The 22789-nt window shown below is 37.5% G+C and overlaps 1 protein-coding gene across 9 annotated transcripts in view; it reads right to left on the bottom strand.

The window, feature by feature from the left end:
- The window catches only part of LOC143230488 (NAD kinase-like), a 149633-nt gene that overhangs the window by 39717 nt on the left and 87127 nt on the right, over positions 1–22789 (bottom strand). Inside the window, exon 1 of one of the 9 annotated variants that reach the window (XM_076464159.1) lies at positions 16788–16875. The exons of 4 other annotated variants lie outside the window; for them this stretch is intronic. In XM_076464159.1, coding sequence (XP_076320274.1) covers positions 16788–16852 — 65 coding nt within the window. In that variant the 5' untranslated portion in view covers positions 16853–16875. Of the gene's footprint in view, positions 1–293; positions 313–2787; positions 2944–4270; positions 4309–4389; positions 4881–16787; positions 16876–22789 lie in introns of those variants that run through there. 4 more of the 9 variants (XM_076464161.1, XM_076464160.1, XM_076464158.1 and 1 more) reach the window with 4 other exon arrangements.

Genomic DNA, 22789 nt, shown 5'->3' with positions numbered 1-22789 from the left:
CAGTAATTACATGAAAAAAACAACACAAAACCATTATTTTTGGATAATATCAAAACAGTAGTGACTGTATACATCCCGCTACTTGTAAAATTTGATCTTTCATAAAACAGTGGAGAGGTGTAAAAAGGAAAAAAAAAGGCATGTTGATGTAACACATAGAATAGTGTAACTATGGGATAGTTTTACTGAACAGTTTAGAGAGATTTATTTAATCATGGTACAATACACTCTTCACTAAATAGGCAACGAGAAGCTTTTGTTTTTCCACCATAATTAACTAAACACTAACATACATTTATAACAGTAATTTCACGTTGTAAATTAATGACAGGAGAAACGCATCTCGAATATAGGGCTTCAACGCAACTTATACATGCTCAGATAGTTTAACATCACTAAAGAACTATATGATAAGGTATAGCAAAAATCGAAGATCCGGCATAATAATGAATCAAAAGCGGACGCACAGTTGCGTAGTATTTTATTACTTGTATTTTCAATAAAATACAACAACATATATTTCACTGATATCTGTGACTTAAGATAGATAAGCTTATTGGGAGTTGTACTAGGCTGACCGTGCCCATTATATATGTATACACACACACACACTAATCGCCATGTGCTACACAGTGTTAAGATCAACGGTATTTACACACAACTGCACAGTGAAAGTGAAGTATTAACATACCAAGAAAAACAAACTTGAGGTTCTAGGATATTTAGACATTTAAATAGAGAATCAATACTGTGTAGCCTTAAATGAATGCGTTTGTTTGTGTGGGTAGGGGTACATTATACTGCACTCCATTGATACTAAAGGAAAAAAAAAAACAATAAAACTCATTCTTTATAGTGTTCGATGAAATACGATCTTCACTTATGAATAAATTAAAATTAAGAATTATCACTGGAACCAAAGCTGAGTAGTTACATTTTACAGTTCGAAAACTGTAATGAACATGGACACTAGTTGAGATGGGAAAAGGTGGTTGTTTCTCTTTGCTCGCTCATTCATCAGCGATAAGATGTCCAGGAACTACGTGGGGTGGCGGTATATAAAACAAGGCGCTACCAGGAACTGCGTGGGGTGGCGGTATATAAAACAAGGCACTACCAGGAACTGCGTGGGGTGGCGGTATATAAAACAAGGCGCTACCAGGAACTGCGTGGGGTGGCGGTATATAAAACAAGGCGCTACCAGGAACTGCGTGGGGTGGCGGTATATAAAACAAGGCGCTACCAGGAACTGCGTGGGGTGGCGGTATATAAAACAAGGCGCTACCAGGAACTGCGTGGGGTGGCGGTATATAAAACAAGGCGCTACCAGGAACTGCGTGGGGTGGCGGTATATAAAACAAGGCGCTACCAGGAACTGCGTGGGGTGGCGGTATATAAAACAAGGCGCTACCAGGAACTGCGTGGGGTGGCGGTATATAAAACAAGGCGCTACCAGGAACTGCGTGGGGTGGCGGTATATAAAACAAGGCGCTACCAGGAACTGCGTGGGGTGGCGGTATATAAAACAAGGCGCTACCAGGAACTGCGTGGGGTGGCGGTATATAAAACAAACCAGGAACTGCGTGGGGTGGCGGTATATAAAACAACCAGGAACTGCGTGGGGTGGCGGTATATAAAACAACAACCAGGAACTGCGTGGGGTGGCGGGTATATAAAACAAACCAGGAACTGCGTGGGGTGGCGGTATATAAAACAACCAGGAACTGCGTGGGGTGGCGGTATATAAAACAACCAGGAACTGCGTGGGGTGGCGGTATATAAAACAACCAGGAACTGCGTGGGGTGGCGGTATATAAAACAAGGCGCTACCAGGAACTGCGTGGGGTGGCGGTATATAAAACAAGGCGCTACCAGGAACTGCGTGGGGTTGGCGGTATATAAAACAAGGCGCTACCAGGAACTGCGTGGGATGGCGGTATATAAAACAAGGCACTACCAGGAACTGCATGGGATGGCGGTATATAAAACAAGGCACTACCAGGAACTTCATGGGATGGCGGTATATAAAACAAGGCACTACCAGGAACTGCGTGGGGTGGCGGTATATAAAACAAGACACTACCAGGAACTGCGTGGGGTGGCGGTATATAAAACAAGACGCTACCAGGAACTGCGTGGGGTGGCGGTATATAAAACAAGACGCTACCAGGAACTGCGTGGGGTGGCTGTATATGAAACAATAATCTACAGAAACTTCGTCTGGTGGCGGTATGCAAGACAAGCTGATACTGCGAGTTTCATGTAGTGGCAATACATAAAGAAAGTGACAAATTCTACGCATAAGCGTGTACTGATCTAACTACACGTGGAAAGTATCAACGTATCAGAAAATTAATTACAAGTTACTTATAAACCGGTATTGTTAGGTATACCAAACGTCAGTATGTTAAAATAAAGTCTAAGAAGCTATAATTGAAATGGCTGTTAAAATAGCCCATCTTTTGGTTGATATGTGATCAAGCAGTATAACCGAGTAGTTTAGGCTAACTATTCTGGATTATATTAGTTTTTTTTTTTATCAAAATAAATCTTTTGATGGTTTCCTATGAACAGCTGTTTGGTTAATTTAAAAATAATATCTTCTCGAAGTGCAAGATAGTGAAACATCTAATTTACTTTACAAAACACCTTTCGCTTAATAAGTGCTGTGCATTCCAACAAGATGACGTCACCATCATTATCTGGTGCGAAAGAAAACTAATGTCGCACGTAAGTAAATAAAAATTCTTAAAGGTAACATATTTCTTAGAACTAATTTTACAGGACCTGAATGCTACAGGTTGACAGTTATCATCTGCAGGGAAACAACATCCAAGAAGCCTACACAGACGAAGAAAGAATGTCTCCATTATTCCTAACGGTTCGAAAGAAGAGAAGAAAAAAGGTAAAGAAGAAAGGGAACAAGCGTAAGTTTGACGTTAAAACCAGAGAGATGGAAGGAAAAAGAAAGAAAAAGGTGTATTATATAAAATTAAGGAGACATCCCAGTTCTTACTGGACGTTTATAAAGCATAATTCATGAACTAGCTATTCACTCAAGCTCAAACAGTAAAGGCCTTAGAGATTTGACACGCATTATTACAGGAAAAAGTATACAAGGTTTTAATGCTCGCCACACAGGTAGAGGAATAGGGAGATACAACACGCCATTATCCAGACGAACCAATAACAGTATATACGCCTTGTTAACTCACAAAATCTGGTAGTGAAACACCTGTAATTGAGTGGTAAATAACTAGACTGAAACAATTATATGCATAATAACGACCACTTAGTTATATAAAAAAGGGCATGTGCAAATGCGTGTATTTATAGTTGTATATAAAAATTAATATGAAAGATACATTTTAGTTTAAAAATGAAACAGGTATTGTATTAAATAAGCTCTCATAACTTGTGTTAGGAGATAGACAAGAAGTAACATATATATAGGTAATTAATTTCACACGTTGGCTTATACCAGCTTTCTCAAAACATGACAAAGTTTAAGTTTTTGATATATCAGATGACCAAAATGATGTAATAGCACGGGCCAATTATTAAGCAACAAGGGAACCTATACATTTCCCATTTTGACGCTTTGTGTTTATTAGATATTACCTTTACTAGAAGCACGAGTTCAAACATTGGATATATGGTAATTTTTGAACAAGATAACCTGGCACAAAGGTACGAAACAAAGAGATGATAAGATACGAAGAAACAGGTATCACCACAAAGCCCTATCTCATATAGATATCTCTACTTTGAATCTGCTGAGTCATCCTCTAAGGAACGGCTGTCTGTATCCTGGATTTAATGGCCTATCTTTGTGAACAATGTTACATATGTTTAACCTAGATACAGCTGAAGATTATGAGACTTCAGAGTCAATAACAAAACAAAATGAAACAGTTAAATATTATACAGACACATAAAACCTTTCGTTGTAAAACTAGGTGTATAAAGCTTCTTAACGTGGCATCACAGGATGGAATTTGAAACAAATTTTCAAACTCTGTATTAAATTAGCTGAGGGTCTTTTTATTAATGATATGCACAATAAATTTATCAATATGTTAGAAGTAACTGATTAGACATTACGTAATCTGCTACTTCACAGCACAACTTTTTGGTTTTATCTTTAGGGACACGAAAAGATCGCACACACGCACGCACCTATTTGAAGATACACAACACGTATAGAATACGATTTCATTCAATAATAAATATAACGATATAAGCATAGAACTATTAAAAAACTATTTACCTTCTAAAAGTTTGGCATTTCATCAAGCAAACTGATTACTTTTACTATAGAATCTAACTCAATATAGGTGCCTCGATGTGCAATTATCAAGCTTTGAATAATTGATCAATAAAGCTTACCTGTCCATGAAGCCCTGATGATCACACTTGCACACAGCTGTTTCATCATATACGCATGCGCAAAACTATTGTCTATGGAAGGATACGTACGTGTAGTTTTGTTGTTGTTTTTTTTTTTGGCAAGAATACAAGGTAGTTTTTCCTTCTGATTGTTCTTTACACAATACTCTGAACATTCACAACTTAACAAGAAATTTAAAGAGGTCCAACTATTGAGAGAGAAGGAGACGACGGCGCATAGATTTCCATATTGGCGCTTTCTTCAAACTTTGTTCTAACTTGAGTTTAAATAAATTTAAAGTTTGTGAAATCACGCTTCAACAACACTTACTGCTTATACTTATTATATATGTTTCACGAAATTATATACCACTGCTTAGTTTACCAAGATAATCCAAATCATTAAATAATAGCGGCGCCGTATGCTATATGAAAACACTGCTGCTAGACAGTAAAATAGCTTAGGAAGTAAGTAAATCAAGTTACATACGAAGTTTTGCACTGGCACTAATTTTTACCGTTCAACTCGCTTTTTAAAGGTGGAGGAGGGGTAATAAAAGAACGAATTTTTTTATCTTATCTGTTCCAGGTTCAAACTCTTGATTAAAATGTTACCACACACAATAATTAATAACAGCTAGCTTTTTATCAAAGCCAGTGGCTCGAAAAGAAACAATCTTTGCTTCACTACTGGCAAAAATTAAACTACTTCGTGTCATATCCAATTTTATGGTTGTTTGGTTGTAGGTTTAAGAGTGGAAAGTTACGACACACAAAGTTGATTTTCACCTGTATATAAACATGATTGCTCTAACAAGTGGTTAATTAGGACCCATTCAGAAGTCAACTGTAACACAAAGTTTATAACACGTGTTCCTTGAATTACAATTGGTATTATTGCGTATGTACAGGTATGAATAACTACATACACAACACAATTTCATTCTCTGGTGTGGTTACTATAACTGGTAATAATCTCAGCGATGTTAATTGTAATCTGTCATCCAAGAAAATTCCCTTGTCAAATTAATATGATTAGAATGTTATTGAAGACCAATCTATAGGTTTACATACTGAAGCTTCAAGTTCTTATTCAAGTAGAATAATGAAAAAAAAACTTTAGAAAACTCGGCATCAGATAAAATATGCTAACAGTCAGTCCATGGTAAAAGTATATTCAAATCTCTATTACACTGGGTATGATCGGATGTGTGTTTGGGTGTTATGTACTATAAGGAGGCAAAAGTAACTAAATATAATAAAGTTGATCGCTGTATCAATACATTAGTTTGGAAACACAAAAATATATTTTTACAAGATCGTCGAATATAATGGCAAATTACTTATATCCCGACTCAGGCCAACTGGTGGAGGGAAGAGCTATTTGACCCGGACCTCAAGCTCAAAGGGAGCCTCAAATTCAACTACTTGTTTGCATTTGATATGTTTCGCGATTTCTTTTACGTGCCTTTCAATCAAACCAAAATGTGACTCTCTCAGCTTAGAACTGTAAGTTATGCATACAAATTATATTTCTCTTCTCTTCTGGGCTAATGATTGTCTTATTTTGTTTTCATGTGTCTTCATTTTCTTTTATTGTAACCAGAAGACAAATATATAGAAGTAACGCGGGCCTTCCTGTACCTCTGAGAAGGCCTATTCAGTCACACAGTTTAATTGGTACGTCCAAATACTTTTAAATAATGATAAGAGTTTTTAATTACTGTAATTCCAACTAACAGGCGGCGCCACAAGTACTAGAAATTATTATGCAAACGCACGAACGATGAGTAATTCCAAGTAACTAGTCGATTTACCATTTGCACATTACATTATTGTACAGAATAAACTAAATCACGCTTCCCTGGACTTCTGGGTAGAGGTGTCGCTAAGCGCTAGTACACTGGGCTTATGCCCTGAATTCCCATTGGTGTCTTGAAAAATCTTTTGGTGATCGATATCACACTGAAAACTTTCTGCGCCTATGGGCTCAAGCCAACGAATCTTTTAAGCAACCAACGACGTCCCTGCTTCTGGGAAATTGCATTCGATAGGTAATGTAAAAAAAGAAACAATACCCTCTCCCAAAAAGCAACAACAGCATGTGTGTAGAAAAGGATGGTATTATGTCAAAGACAAAATATTTGGCGAATATTCGCTGTACAAAGAATACCATATGCCTGTAGCAAAACTAACTTAAATATCGTATGAATTGATTATACGTTTAACATAATATAGAAAAAAATAAAATAATAAAAAAAACAAAAGTTAAAAAAACAAGAACTATCAGTTGTGATGTTCACTTAAGTTGGTCTATTATTGAGCGAAATGTTGAGCCATCCATCACATGAAAACATGCGACATATTAACCAAATCAAAAGTTAACTGTTCATAAAGCGATAAAGAAATAAAAAATAAAAAAGGGTCCAAAGTCAGTGTTGTCTGAAATTTATTTCTCAAACTAACTTCAATATTTTTGTGCGAGGAAAAAACTACGTAAAATAAATAGAAATTCGTAAAATTTTTTTATTCTTTTTATACGAAAGTTTGTTCAAATGGGAAATGATTCATTTTATCCTAATATATAATTTTTCTTCTAAAGTTGTTAGTTTTCTTCTAGTCCAATTTTTCTCTAGTTAAAAGAATGTGAAGATAAAAATGAATTTTGCGGGAAATATTTATTTCCTTCCTCAAAGACGAAAAACTTGTATTTTGAAGTAACAAATCAGCCCATACCGTCAACTGAGAGAATAATTGGTTTGTTGGTTAATTTAATTTTTATGACACAAAGCAGCTAGGCTATCTGCGCCAAACATCCGGTAAAAAGTTAAAAGTAAATTTAGTAAAATTCATAAAAGGAAATTAAGGTAAAACAAAACAAAGTTAATAAATAAAAAGCATAAAACCAATGTTTGATCTAGTTTACAACATCAACAGAAAAATTACAGTAATTCAAGTTGTAAAGGACTTTCTGTAGCGTAACTGTAATAATCATAACTCATCAGGAAGACTAACAGGTAAGTACAAAAACCACTTTCAGTCACCTGAAGTTGGCCTTTCCGGTCCTGGTTCCGAGTTATTTGGCGTTATGACCATTTTCAAAATGGAAAGTAATAAAAAGGTTTTAAAAGACGCGTAGCAAAATTATAATAATAACTCGCCAGGATGACTAACGAGTAGTTCAAACAGCAGCGTTAGTCACCTGAAGTTGGCCTTTCCAGTCCTGGTTTCGAGTTATTTGACACTACGGCCAGTTTCTAATTTCAAATCAAACTAGATGAACTGTGATTTTTAAAAGTGAGCCACATTAAAAAGGTGTAAAGTATAGATTAAAAAACTTAAATGGCATTAAAAAGATTAATGGCCTTTAAAAAACTAAAAACATTACCAAGGTGGACAGTGTCACCGTAACCAATAACACTGTCTAACATTATGGACAAACCTTGGGACAGAACATGCTTAAAATGGTGCTGTCGTTGAGAGTCGTAACGATGACAAGAAAGTAAAAATGTGGATTATTGTGATCTGAGTGTTACACAAACTACACACTGGTGCATCAGTTCCAAATAAAATAAAACGATAAGTTAAAAAAACTGTGACCAATGCATAGTCTAATTAGAACAACTTCCTCTTTCTGACCCTTACGGAAGCAAGACGGCCAAAGTTCAATATAGGGTTTTATTTGGAAAAGCTTGTTTTCGCGTAACTCACTCCAACTCGACTGCCGGCTAGCCCGAAGCCGACCCTTGAATACAGAACCAGCCCATGTATGGAACAGGCACAGCGGTGATAGTGCCAGGGCAGAGAGACTTTGTTGCAGTGTCGGCGAGCTCGTTCCAGTGAATACCAATGCGGCCCAGTATCCAGAAAAACTGGATAGAAGTAGGTGTTAAAGAAAAATGGGCCACTTGGTTTTGAATATCGACGAGAACAGGGTGTGAACCAACGTGAAGCGATTCCAGGGCCAATAGAGAACTAAGTGAGTCAGTATAAATACTGTAGTTTGAGTACTGCTTAGCTTCTGTGATCCAGGGCAAGAGAAATGGCATACAGTTCAGCAGCGAACACAGAAGCTGTAGAGGGGATTCTGCATGCAACCACCAAACCACAACAAACCGTGGCAGAGCCCACACAGTCACCTGATTTCTGTATAAATAGGAATAAAAGGATGGTTCGAAAGATGTTCAGCAAATAGCAGACAGTATTTCCAATCAGGAATGTCTACATTTCCATGATGACTTAAAAATAGATCACCATTGGGGACTGCAAGAAGCCATGGTGGGATGAGCTGACCAGTGGATACAGCAATGTTATTCAAGGACAGACCCCATTCGTCCAACTGCGCCTGGATACGAAGGCCAAAAGGAGCAATGGCAAACCACCTGGTCTGAAAAAGCATAGCCCATCGAGATGGGATGATGTGGTAATGAACGAGGTTGTAAACGGCAGAGGTGCAAAGAAGTTTCATGAGACTATGTACAAGCTCTGAACTGGGAAAGTGCAGAAAGCCCCAATGCAGAGCCGAAGTCCTTGATGAAGAATAGGATCTAGCATCTTTAAGGCCGATGGTCTGGCAGAGCCATAGACCAGTGATCCATAGTCGAGTTTCGATCAAATAAGAGCACAATATATCTTTAGCATAGAATGTTGATCTGCTCCCCAAGTGGTGGAAGACAGGACACGGAGGTTGTTCAGTGCTCTTGTACATTTGACCCGTGTGGAATGAAGATAAGTTCCAAGAAATTTGTCTCAGAGACCACATGCAGCACAACTTTACCAATATGGAGCTTAGGATCAGGGTGAACACCCCGTTGCCGGCAAAACTGCATGCAAACGGTTTTAAAGAGAGAAGAGTTAAAGCCGTTGGCTGTGGTCCACTTCAGTAAATAATTGAGGGCAGTCTGTAGCTGCTGTTCAATATGCCTCATGTTTGACGACTAGCATGATATGTGAAAGTCGTCGACATAGAGCCCGTTTACAACAGTTAGAGGGAGTTGTTCAGTAATGGCATTAATCTTTATACTGAAAAGTGTGACACCAAAAGTTCCTGTAGAAAAAAATGGGAAAGTGTGGAACTCACACGAACTCGCAATATCCTGTCCATTAAAAAAATGTTGCCTTATCAACGTCAAAGAACATTGATACAAGATGTTGTCATTTGGGAAAAGCTTCTCTGATTGACGTTAAGTCGAATCAGGTGGTCCACAGTGGAGCCTGTCATTGGAACCCACACTGGGTGGGCGAGAGGAGGTTGCTTGATTCGAGGAACCAAATAAGTCGAGCATTAATCACCTTCTCTGAGGTCTTACAGAGACAACTCGTTAAAGCAATTGGGCGGTAGTTTGAAGGAATCTTGGGATCCTTCCCAGGCTTGGAGAAAGATAGAACAATAGCCTGGCGCCAGGCATAAAAAACATTCTCCTGCCACATCTGGTTAAAAACAATAAGAAAAATAGCAAGAGAAGCAGGAGATGGATGGTGCAGGATGTCATAGTGTATATCATCAGGTCCAATTGATGTACTGCCCGACCAATGAAGGGCCAGTTTGAGTTTCACTAGTGTAAAGGAACGATTATAGTCATAGAGACAATCAGCTCGAAATGAAAAAGGTGATTGCTCTCCCCGAGTCTTGATGGCTAAGCAAAAGCTTTCACTCAGAGTATCGGTAATACTCCAGGTATCAACAACTTACTGGCCATCAGAGTGCAAGATCGAGAGGGGCCAGAGTTATATTTCCATGACCTTTCGAATCTTGTCCCATAAGACTTTGGAACTGGTGGTAGAAGATATGCTGGTTGTGAACTTAATCCAAGATTCTTTCTGGCTTCGATTTCTTACCCATCAAGCACGCGCATGAGCCTGCTGGAAACCGATGCGATTCGAGAGTATGGGATATCTATGGAAAGTATCCCAAGTCCATTTTTGAGCTTTTCATGCCACGTGGCAGGCAGGATTCCACCATGGACAAGGATATTGTAGAAAACGTGTTGAGGTTTTAGGAATACATTAAGCAGCTGCTTGTATAATACAGTCAGTTACTGCTGCCACGCAGTCGTCTATTGAAGGCTTAGAGACGATGGCCTGATCAAGTTCTGCGAGAACATTGGAAGAGGGCAGTTTGTCTGATCCAGCTTCCACCAGGGATTATTGTCAACCCTCCATGAAAAATGTGAAAATAATAAAGGTGAGCAAATTGAGAGATCAATAGAAGTAAAGGACTGACTAGGTGCATGGAAACAAGTAGAAGAACCAGTATTAAAAAAGAGAAAGGTTGTGATCAAAGAGCATATGCTCTACAGAGTGACCCCTCCCTATCAATATCAGCACTTCCCTAGAGGGGATGATGTCCAGTAAAGTCCCCCAGGATGAAAAAGGGAGATGGCAACTGTTCAATGAGAGCATCAAGGTCTGATTTATTATATGTCTCTCCAGGTGACAGGTAGAAAGAACAAATAGTGATGGTATGACCCAAGGAAATACGGATGACTACGGCCTCCAAGGGTGTGTCGAGTGGCAAAGATAGGTTGGGTATACGCTGATCAACCAACAGTGCCACCCCTACATGGACTCGTCCATCACACAGCCTATCGTTTCTGAACAAAGAAATCCGCCAAAAAAAGAATGTATTGGCAGGTTTCAGAAATCTTTCATGTAAGGAAAGACAAACAGGATGGAAAGAAGCATCATTGTCTTGATGTTATCCAGATTAGAATGTAACCCTCGATAGTTCCATTGTATCAAGGTGGCCATTTTTATTTACGTGTAGGCAAACTGGGTGGAGAAACCTTCTGTTTATAATCACGTCTTTTTTTCTTACTGTTCTTATTCGAGGGAGGTCTATCAACCTCCATGGATCTTGTCCTGGATCGGTTGGGCAGGTCTTTGCTGTTGGGATTCTAGAGACTGAGGATGTGAACGAATGATTGTTTTGCATTTGGGGTGGGAGAAGATGTATTCGAGGAAATACCAGCACCTGGAATCAAAGGATGTAGATCTTGGGGTTTGGTGGAATGTATATAAGAGACAGATAGTTGTTGAAGTTAATTCATCAACTTTTTTAACCATGAAGGTCAAAAGACTTTTTATTTGTTAGGAGAACGATTCTTTAGGAGACACTGAGAGCTCTGTCTGCACTTGCACTGTAGTTGTGGAACGAAGTGCAGCAGCATACATCCAAGATCAGGTGGTGGACAGCAATTTTCGAGCCTCAGAATAGGTAATGTTATGAATTGTTTTCAAACGCTGCACTTCTTTTTCTTCTAACCATTTTGGGCAAGAACGAAAGTAGGACAGGTGAGAGCCATTACAATTGATGCAATGAGGGTCCGTTTCACACTCGTAGGCATCATGGTCCTTGCAATTGAAACGAGTACACGTCAAGGAACCACGATATGGCGTCTTCGAGAGACCGAACTGTTGACACTGATAACATCAAAGAGGGTTTGGAATGTATAGCCATACTCTGCAATTAAGATAACCTGCCTTGATGGTGGCAGGCGGACGTGGTGACGTAAATGTGAGAATGAAGACATTGGTCGGCACCATAATTCCATCTTTGATAGTGGATATACGCCTCACTGCAGAAACTCCTTGGGTGGTAAAACCAGTGAGAATCTCCGACTCTGGGATGTTCTTCAAGTCGCTCTCAACAATAACTCCTCGTGATGAATTGAAACTAGCATGAGGTGTAACCTCAATAGGTATATCCCCAATTGCCTTTGAATGCAAGAGGAGTTCACTGTGTAGAGATGTGGATGTTTCCGCCAATATATCATCAGATCGAAGCTTCTTTACTGACTTTGGAGAGCCAGCAAGTCCTTCTAGTCCCTTTTGAATGAAAAATGGAGATATCTGCCATAAAGGTTTGTCTGAAAGAGAATGTAATATACAAAAATGAGGTACAACAGGTGGTACAGATGACGAGGATTACTGCTCAGAATCTTTCAGACGTGATCGTTTATCTATAGACTGTTTTTCACTATTTTAAGATTTTTAATTGGGGTATCCAAAGTAAATAGAGGGAAATGTCGGTGCCTACTGACCCCACCCACCATGGAGACCTACGAGGGGACGCACTACAATATCAAACAAAAACACTGCAGCAACGCCAGGGTTTTGTGAGCACTATACCTAAACACCAGCAGATATAATGTCCACAACACCTGTTAAGAACATCCAACATTGGTATTTGGGTTGACCCTAGCCCGAGTGAACCAGTTGATTAACCCAAGGGGCCACCCCAAGACTGTCCGTCTACAGGAGTTCAAGGCCAAAGTGGTGTGTTAGGGTTGGATCCCTCAACCACCAGGATCCTCTCCCCCTTCACGTGTTGACACGCACGACAAACACATGGGTGAATGTTTAGATCCCAGAGGAGGTAAGAAGGTCACTAGGAAGGAAAAAAGGTTGAAGCAGCTTTGTCACAGTGGTTCAGGGCTTCTTGGGCAATCACAAGGCCGAAAATTACACGGAACTGGTTGAGGGTCTCGTGAAGAACTATGGCAAATGGGCTGCAGGATGTCCCTAAAAGTCCATATCCTTGACGCTCATCTTGATAAATTTAAGGAGAACATGATATTTTACTCAGAGAAACAAGGCGAGCGTTTCCACCAAGACATACTGGGCTTTGAACGTCGCTACCAAAGAGCGTATAATGAAAACATGATGGGAGGCTATATTTGGGAGCTGATACGTGAAAGTGATTTACATTACAATCGCAAATCTCAAAAAACTACTCATACAAAAATGTTTAGAAGTAATTTTAGTATAAATACATGTAAATCTTGATTCATATATTGCTTTATTCAGACCTTCCATTGTAAATGGAAATGTACAAATTTGCCCCTTTTTACGTAGAAAATAGGTTAATTTCTAAATTTCACTCTCCAGGCCTCAAAAGCGTAGTTCAAAGAGATTAATGACTATTTTCTGTACTTTTACAACATAAGCAATGAAGAAATAACAATTTTCAGGAACAAAATATGTGTTACATAGTGTTATTTTTCAGCACTCTTCAACTCAAAGAACCTGAGCCCATAGCTGAAAATATCAACTTTCCATTCCATTGTATACTCCTGAGGCCCGTCCAATATGATATAATCATTCTTTTACACTTTGTCCCAGCATGACTAGCTGGATAGTACGTTCAATTCGTATTCTGAGGGTCTCGGGTTCGAATTTCCGTTATAACAAACACGTTCGCCCTTCAACCGTGACGTCGTTATAACCTAACGGTGAATTCCAGTATTCGATATTAAAAGAGTAGCCTATGAGTTGACGGTGGAGTGGTGATGACTAGCTGCTTTCCTTCTAGTCTTACACTGCTATATTAAGGACGGCTAGCATAAATATCACTCTTTTAGCTATGCGCGAAATTCAAAAACAAACAAACCAAAAACCTATACTTACATGCTACATCTTTTCTAGCATTCTAGACACTACTCTCTTTTCCAATATCACACAAGTTCCTTCTAATCGTAATATCAAAGACGTCTCAGATACGTCCACCATACCGAATTGTTGGAGTTTATGTTAGAGAATCAGATCATACCTAACTAATTTTAAAACTAACCATTACTGTAGGAGCCACGATAATAAGTTTGTTTACAATGAAAGTACATAATCCACTTTAATTAATCTTAAGAAACTCGCACAAGACTCCTGCAATACAACAATAGTCGATCTTGAAAACAGCATTGTCATTATAAACTAAGCAAACACTCATAGACAAACAATCAACAGTAAACTGAATCTACTTATGTCAATCATTGTTTCCTTAATCCATCCATTCACTTACTTCGTTTATTGAAGTAACCGCAATATGAAAACACTTCTAACACGGTTAATCTCTCTTCCAAAAACATTATCTTAAGCATAAATTAGTATTATTTTCAGTTTCTCATTTATCTTTAACAATTTATGGTTTTGGAATTAATTCTAACTTAACAGAACTTCCTCGCGGACTAAGGAATTGTGAATATTTCTTACAATAAATCGAATAATACTAGCACTCGTATATTCACACTTCAAATAGAAATCCACCAGTTTATCCCATTTAGAAAGCTGTATTATTACCATTGAAGGTAAAATGGCATTCCAAAGTAACAAATAATTTATCCTACATTGAACGTATCGCTCAGTCTTACTGAAAGATAATTAACACTTATTTGGTTTGTTTTGATTTTCGTGCAAAGCTACACAAGGGCTATCTGCGCTAGGCGTCCCTAAGTTAGCAGTGTAAGGCAGCTAGTCATCACCACTCATCGCCAACTTTTGGGCTACTCTTTTACCAACGAATAGTGGGATTGACTGTAACATTATAACGCCCCCATGGCCGAAATGGCGAGCATATTTGGTGTGACGGGGATCAGAACACGCGACCTTCAGATTACGAGTTGAGTGCCTTAATCACCTTACCATGCCAGGCCAACAATGTTATTAAGCCAGATAAAAAATGGAACTATTGTCTTTCTTAACCAAAATGACTATACCAATGAAACTTTCCAACAATTAATAATATTAAAGTGAATTCGATTATTAAAAAAAAAACCAAAAACAATTCAGAAACATACCCTTTATCGGGAAGAAACGTTTATCTCCTTCAAGTTAATGATAAATTAAAATCAATTTTTCAGGAAAATGAACCTTTCAAATCCAACTTAGTATACACTTACGTCAACTTTATCTATTCCAAACTTTCATTGGTCAAGTGTCAAACCAGTGCCCTAACCATCAATATACAATGAATAAAAAGATATGTAGTTTAGCTTGTAGCAGCAATGTTGAGAACATTATTGAAACTGCAAATATTGCTGAATAAGTATTTGCTAAGTGGACTATTGATTATTACAGGAGACATGTTTTTCTGCATATCTTTTTGTCCTTCTGTGTGATCTTCTGGTCACTGTAGGTATTTGCACAGTTTTATACAGGTCCAAATTGTATTGCATGAATGGGTACAGAGAATGGTGAGTGTTTTAGTTAGGACCATAATGTCTGCAGGGTTTGTTGAGGGTGGTTGTCCACAGGTCACTGATGTACAAGCCATTATCCCTATTGATTTCAGGTTAGTGTAGTTTGGTGTAAGTAATAACTTCCGACATTTATTTCTTTCTAATAACTAGCTTTGTCTAAACTTTAGATTATCTTAGTTTATATTTCCTGTATTGCAGTTACGCTCAACCAAAACCAATTAATCAGGATCTGTTAGTCTAGTTGCATCTTAATTCTTTTAATTTGTTCTGTGGTCTGGCCAATTTCTTCAATTCACAAAACTGTAAAACTGTTAGGAAAAGAGAATATTTTGTCATTCTTTCCATTTTATGAGACTAATTCATCCAAACCATTACAGAATGTAAATTTTAACATTATGGTAATGGTTCACTGACACCTGAACGAACCAGGTTGAGAATATTTATCATTTTTTAGAATTTCCATATACTTATACCAAGGGCGTGTTTTGCTTGAATGAACATACTGATCAAATTTATGGTCTGAAATAACTGTCATGGTACATGGAAACTGTTATGCAGTTTCTTAACCACACAGAAAGAAGCTAGCACAAGATATTGGTATATGTTAGGAGAAATCAATTTAATAGCACTCCACAAATAAACCTCGATAAAAACAGTGTTTAACACTATGTATTAAGTTGTCATGCCAGGGCTCAAAAAGTATTAAGAACTGTCAGTAGAGCACAGAGTTTGTGTGAAAGCTTTAAATGGTGACAGTTGGATCCTCTGACAAATTGCTGCAGATTTGAAATGATTCCAATGACAGGTAGATTTGAAAATAGGAAAGGAAGAGGCAGAACACCTCAATGATACTAATATTAAGTATCTTCATTTATGTAGTATATGGGACAGAAGGAAGAACTGCCAATGATCTTGAGCATGAGATAAATGACCATGTACAAAATAATAGAAAAGTGTCCATACGTGAAGTATCAAAGCAGACTATATAAGAAGATAATATTTGGTTGTGGAAAAAAAAATATTTACTTCAATCTTCAAATACTGTCATGTGACTGACAGGCCCTAAATCATGAATATACAAAGTTATACAAGCCAACTTGTAACATCTGGTATGGGGAAGAAAAACAAAACAGGACAAGTTACAAATGCCAATACGTCAGGATGCATTGAAGTCCCATGAGGGGACCTCCATAATATTTCTCAACTTTAAGACACTATTGTATACATACCTGAGCACTTGGTAAATTGATGATGTTTTTCAATGATTCACGGATGATTTTTCAATGATTTCAAACATACGAATCTTTAGCTTTTAGAAAAGCTAAAAGCAAGTGATATGTTCGCTATCTTTTTTATTGTAATTATCTTAATAATATCTATTATCTATTCAATGTCGAAGAGAGAAAAAAAACATTTTTAGTTTACCATTTTCTAACTTGAAACTGTTTACAGCATTGTTCAGTAACTTGAATAAGTGATGAAATATCCATTGTACTCACAAAAAATTTAAGGTCCACACATCCTCCCTTAGAAATATATTTCTCATATCTGTAAGCTTCACGTATTGAATTTAAACGTTGATAAGTTATCTTAGTAGACGGTAGAGGAAGCGTGATAAGATCACATGGCGCCATCTCGTGCTCAGACGCATGATCAAAAAAGTTTACTCTTTTCAACGTTCGGCTTTTAACACAATCAAATTAAGTCTCAGATGACACTGAATAAAACCTAAACGTTAAACTACTATTTAAATATACAACCATTTAAAACTTCAACTGAACAACTGATCTACTTACTGTTTTATTTTAAAAAATGCTTTGCAAAACCATTTAATAACGTTTAGAATTTTATTAGATAATCAAGAAAATTTCATTAAGGGAAAATCTTGTCTGGCGAATCTTTCGACGTTCTTTGAAAATGTTAGTGCTTATGTAGATGAAGGTAAGGGCGTAGATGCGAATTATCTGGACTTTCCATAAAGCATTTGACAAGGTGCCACATAAAGGGCTTGTAGAAAATACAGTTGTGGAAGGTACATTAGCAAATTGGATAGAATAGTGGCTGAATGGAATAAAGCAGAAGGTTGTTATGGATGAAGTTCAGTCAAAATAGATTACTGCTATAATTGATGCACCTCATGGATAAGCCTTAGGACTTTTTTTCTTTATGGTTTACATCAATGACATAGATGAAGGAATAGTCAAATTACTTGATTGATGATATTAAGATCTTGTGTGGGGTGGCTATATGGATGATGATGATGTTTTACAGAAGGAGTTGGGCAAATAAATGGCAGATATGTTTTGATTATAATAAGTCAAGATAACAAATGTGGATTATCATAATATGAATTATAAATATAATCTGAATAGGAATAACCTGAACAGTGTCACGAATGAAAGGTATCTTGGAGTAATAAATTACCAGTCTTAAGCCATCTAAGAAGTGTGCTATTGCTAGTGGTAACGCAAATAGAATGTTAGGTTGTATCTACAGAAATATTGAATATAAGTACAAACAAGTTATATTTCGTTCGACAGTTCACTAGTTAAGCCACATTTGGAGTTTTGTTTTCAGTCTTGGGTTTCTTACCTTGAGAATAACATTGAATTTGTGGAAGGGGTTCACAGGACGGTTGCTAGAATTATAGCCGAGATGGAAGGTGTGATCACTCAAGGAAAAATTAAAATATCTGAAACCGTTTTCTCTTGAAAAAAGTTAGAAGAGATCTGATTAAAGTGTATAAAACTGTAAAGCGAATTGCTAGTGTGGATGTATAATCTTTTTTTCACATTTAACGGCGAGTACAGCAAGACTAGGAAACAAATATGTAATATGTTTAAATGAAATCATAACGTGTATTACACTGAATAGGGTTAATTACAATTATATAACAAAAACTTACCACATTAATGATGCATGTGTTCATGTGTTTTCTTATAGCAAAGCCACATCGGGCTATCTGATGAGCCCACCGAGGGGAATCGAACCCCTGATTTTAGCATTGTAAATCCGGAGACATACCGCTGTACTAGCGGCGGGCATTAATGATGCAAAGAGAAACGTATCTATGTTCTTTCTAATGACATACAATTTTCTATACGTTGTTTTTCCTTTTTCTATTAAGTTCAAAAATCTAACGAACTGATGTTTGTTTAACTTCACTACACACGTACACAAAATCTGTCGTCTATCTAATATGTAAGAAAAAATTATGACAGCACTATGATGTCTCCAATCCATAACAAACCAAGTAAACTAAACACGTAACTCTTTCAAGATCACCCGATTAAGAATGATAAAAGGGCATACGTGGTTTAACCATGTGATTTGCGGTGCATTGTAATAAAGTTCGAAAAGTTAAGGGTCAGCGACAGACTTGGAGAATGTATAGATATTGTTCAGTACTGCTATCTATTGAAGTTACATAAATAACACAATGTCCTTTTTTATGAAGACCTAATTAGTTAACAAATTAGGATTAAGCATTCTTAGGACGATTTAATTATTAGTAAATTCTTGTTGAGATATATACAAGTCATAATATATTTCGTGAGACTATTATAGTCGTCAGTCTGGTATCGAACTGTAAATTGAACACTAAGACAATATAACTGTTTTTCTGATATCGAACTGTAATTTCAACATTATGACATCTGATCGCCTGTCATGGCGGTGAACGGAGAACCACTATGCGCTCTCTGGTGGCAAAACTTGGAACGATGACATCTTGGTTGACGATACACACGTGACTCTTCTGGCGGCAGTAATTGGAACTATGTCTAGTTATCAGTGATGTCGAGAAAAGCCACTTGTAGAGAAATATATATGCAAACAACGGCTCGTTTGGGTTGAGAAAATATTTTACGTAGAAGAGCGAACAACGTTCAGATCTACAGAACACACACTTAATTTTTTCAATCACATTAACTCTATACATCCCAACATTAACTTCACATTTGAACAGGCAGAAAGCAATCAAATATCATTTCTTAACCTCAAAATTACAAGAACCGACACACAATTCAAAATAGAAATCCACCGAAAAATAACGCATACTGGACTATACATTCCTTGAGACTCAGCATATGAAACAAAACAAAAACTCAACATACTAAGAAACCAAATAAACACAGCCATAAAACTATGCTCACCAGATAAAATTAACGATGAATTAGACAAAATAAAACAATACTTCATCAACAAGTTTCCTCCACAAACCGTAGAAAACATATGCACACACCTAGACAGAAAGCCAAATCAACCAACAAAAGTAAATACATCTCACGAATCAAAAAATCACGAAACCATATACTGCTGCATACCATATATTCCCGACATCAGCAAACAAATAACCAACATTTGGCAAAAATTAGTAACAAAATATGACATTCCAGTTAATACCAAATTTATTCAAAAACCAGGCACAAAACTGAGGTCTAGACTGTGTAAAAACTACACTGACAAACACCACACCAACATTATTTATAAAATACAATGTGATAACTGCCACGACTTCTATATTGGAGAAACAAGTAGATAAATGGAAACCAGATTCAAAGAACATAAAAGTCACCTTCACACGTTTTCGAACACTGCAAGTCAGATAAACACAACATAACCATAGAAAACACTCAAATACTAAATAAAGAAACAAATATAAACAAACGCAAAATTAAAGAAGCCTTACTTAAACCCAAAATAAGCCAATATAAAGGAACGCCTTTATATATATTAAATATAATAAAATAAAATTATATATTCAAAACATCTAACACCGCCCTCTACATTCCGACACTCAGTTACACAACCCCTTCCAAACATGTGGTCAGCTTCCGGTCAGTTACCTCTTTCTTTCTTTGTATAACCTGATGATGACCGAAGAAGGTCGAAACGTTGTTCGCTCTTCTACGTAAAATATTTTCTCAACCCAAACGAGCCGTTTTTGCATATATATGTCTAGTTATATTTGATGGCATTACCTCCTATCCCCCGCTGTGGCGGCATCTTTTTGCTGCAGTATTGTGAATCTAACTACTGAGGATCAATAAATGATGCAATAGATAGAAATAGCAATGATAGAATTCGAGGAAAGAAATACAGTTAATAGTCAAGAAAATAAGAGCACTCCCGATCGTGACAGAACAATTGGCATAGCATTGTAGAAATCTAGTCAACGACCAAATCACACCATCAAGGATACAGAATTGTAAAATGTTAAATTCCATATAAAAATATAAAAAAGTGCTCAATGCCAAGGGAAAAACATGTATAACCTACAGCTGATATGAATAAGAATATTCCTTGTATACATAGAAAGAAAAGTAAAAACAATAGAAAAGAAAAATAATGAGAAACGGCTACCCATTGAAAAGAAAAAACGAAATAAATAATTTTAAAAACTGAAAGTGTCGTTCTTAACAGATAAAAGTCCGATATTATTAACATCAGCAAAAGGATATTGAAAACGTTAAGAAATAAATAGTATAAATAATACGTTAACCGAGTAATATCAGAAACAGAGGACTGAAATTTGATGAAATATATAGAAAAATCAAAACCAATTATATCGAGATAGGAAAGTACACTTCAAAGGTTACGTAGAAAGAGCTGCAGTAGGACAAAATGTGCAAGGTAGATTTTAGTCAAAAGAGCTGCACTGGTCGTTGAGCTTGTGAGATAATACATAATTTGGTAATATAAACAGCGTCTCGAATATGTGATATCCGGCCTCAAGAGCCATGACACAAGAAAAACGGTTCGTCGGCACTAGCGATAACAGATAGTGTGGTTGCCATATTGTTATACCTTTTTTACTTTCACTCAGACTCTTGGAAAAAAAGGTTGAACACGTTATGTTAAAACGTCTCACCACGTTGTCACAGTCCATATCGCCACGTTTGCTGAATTTTTTTTGATGATCCACTTGGGACAAGCCCCGCTGCTTAGTTTCCATTGCAAACGGTTCCGTCGTAAGGCTGTTCTTTGGATAAGACCACATTTTCTTACGGACATTACTGAAAAGTTTGCTTTTAATTTAATTGTAATTGGTACTTAGACTTTAAGAAAATTACCATTAACCCTCCGATTTCTATGCTACATGTGTAGTGATACCTAAAATAGTGTACCTTAAACTTCCAAATACGTTTGGAAATAAACTTTATATTTTAAACATGACAAAACCCATGACAAGCAAACCAATCAGCGTGAATTTCATTTAAATGAAAAAAGGTATTTATTTGAAACAGTTTTGTTTTTGTTTTTTATTAATTTCGCACAAAGCTACTCGAGGGCTATCTGTGCTAGCCGTCCCTAATTTTGCAGTGTTAGACTAGAGGGAAGGCAGCTAGTCATCATTACCCACCGCCAACTCTTGGGCTACTCTTTTACCAATGAATAGTGGGATTGACCGTCACATTATAATGCCCACACGGCTGAAAGGGCGAGCATGTTTCGTGCGACGGGAATGCGAACTCGCGACCCTCGGATTACCAGTCGCACGCCTTAACGCGCTTGGCCATGCCGGGCCATTTGAAACAGAAAACAGCCCAGCCGAACAACATTAATTGGTTGACTCATTCACAAAATTAATATTCTGATTTTGTTTGATGTGTATAGATGTTCAATTTATTGTCAACCATAAAAATTAAATATTATACGAGGGCTGTTCAAAAAATACGCGGACTGTTTAAATTGCGCGGCTCCAGTTGGTTCCAGGGGAATCCGCTTGGTGTCGCTAGGTTTGCACAGATCAGCTGATTACGACGCCATTTCCCGATTGCAGATGTCTTCATTTGTGTATTAGCTACTAGGTTTTAAGTGAAGTGCGATTTTTTCGTTTGGCGGATTTCAGAATGAATGACCTGAAGGAGCGACGACTTGCTGTGAAATTTTGTGTTAAACTTGGAAAATCTGCGACTGAAACTTGCTATGCTTAACACGGCTTACGGTGATGTTGCTATGAAGCGTACGGCATGTTTCAAGTGGCATGAACGTTTTAAGGGTGGTCGAAAGTCCATTGACGATGATCATCTTCAATGGACATCCTTCCATGTCAACTGACGACCCACACGTCGACAAAATCAACACCCTGGTGCGGGCAAATCGACGTCTGACTGTCAGAGAGCTTGCTGAAGAGTGTGGGGTATCAGTTGGATCTTGTTACGAGATTTTGACCGAAAAATTGAAGATGCACCGCGTTGCTGCGAAATTCAGCCCTCAGAACTCGTGAGTTTTTGGCCAAACACTTGATCACTGTTCGTCCCCACCCTCCCTACTCACCTGACCTTGCTCCTGCGATTTTTTCTTGTTCCCCAAACTCAAAAGACCCTTGAAAGGAAGAAGATTTGAGACGATTCCCGAGATTAAGGCAAATGCGACGAAGGAGCTGGAGGACATTACAAAAGAAGCGTACCAGGACTGTTTTA

The sequence above is a fragment of the Tachypleus tridentatus genome, chromosome 10, assembly GCF_004210375.1.
Source record: "Tachypleus tridentatus isolate NWPU-2018 chromosome 10, ASM421037v1, whole genome shotgun sequence".
Lineage (NCBI taxonomy): Eukaryota > Metazoa > Arthropoda > Merostomata > Xiphosura > Limulidae > Tachypleus > Tachypleus tridentatus.
The sequence above is the reverse complement of the archived record's forward strand: the minus strand, read 5'-3'. Positions and strand labels throughout refer to the sequence as shown.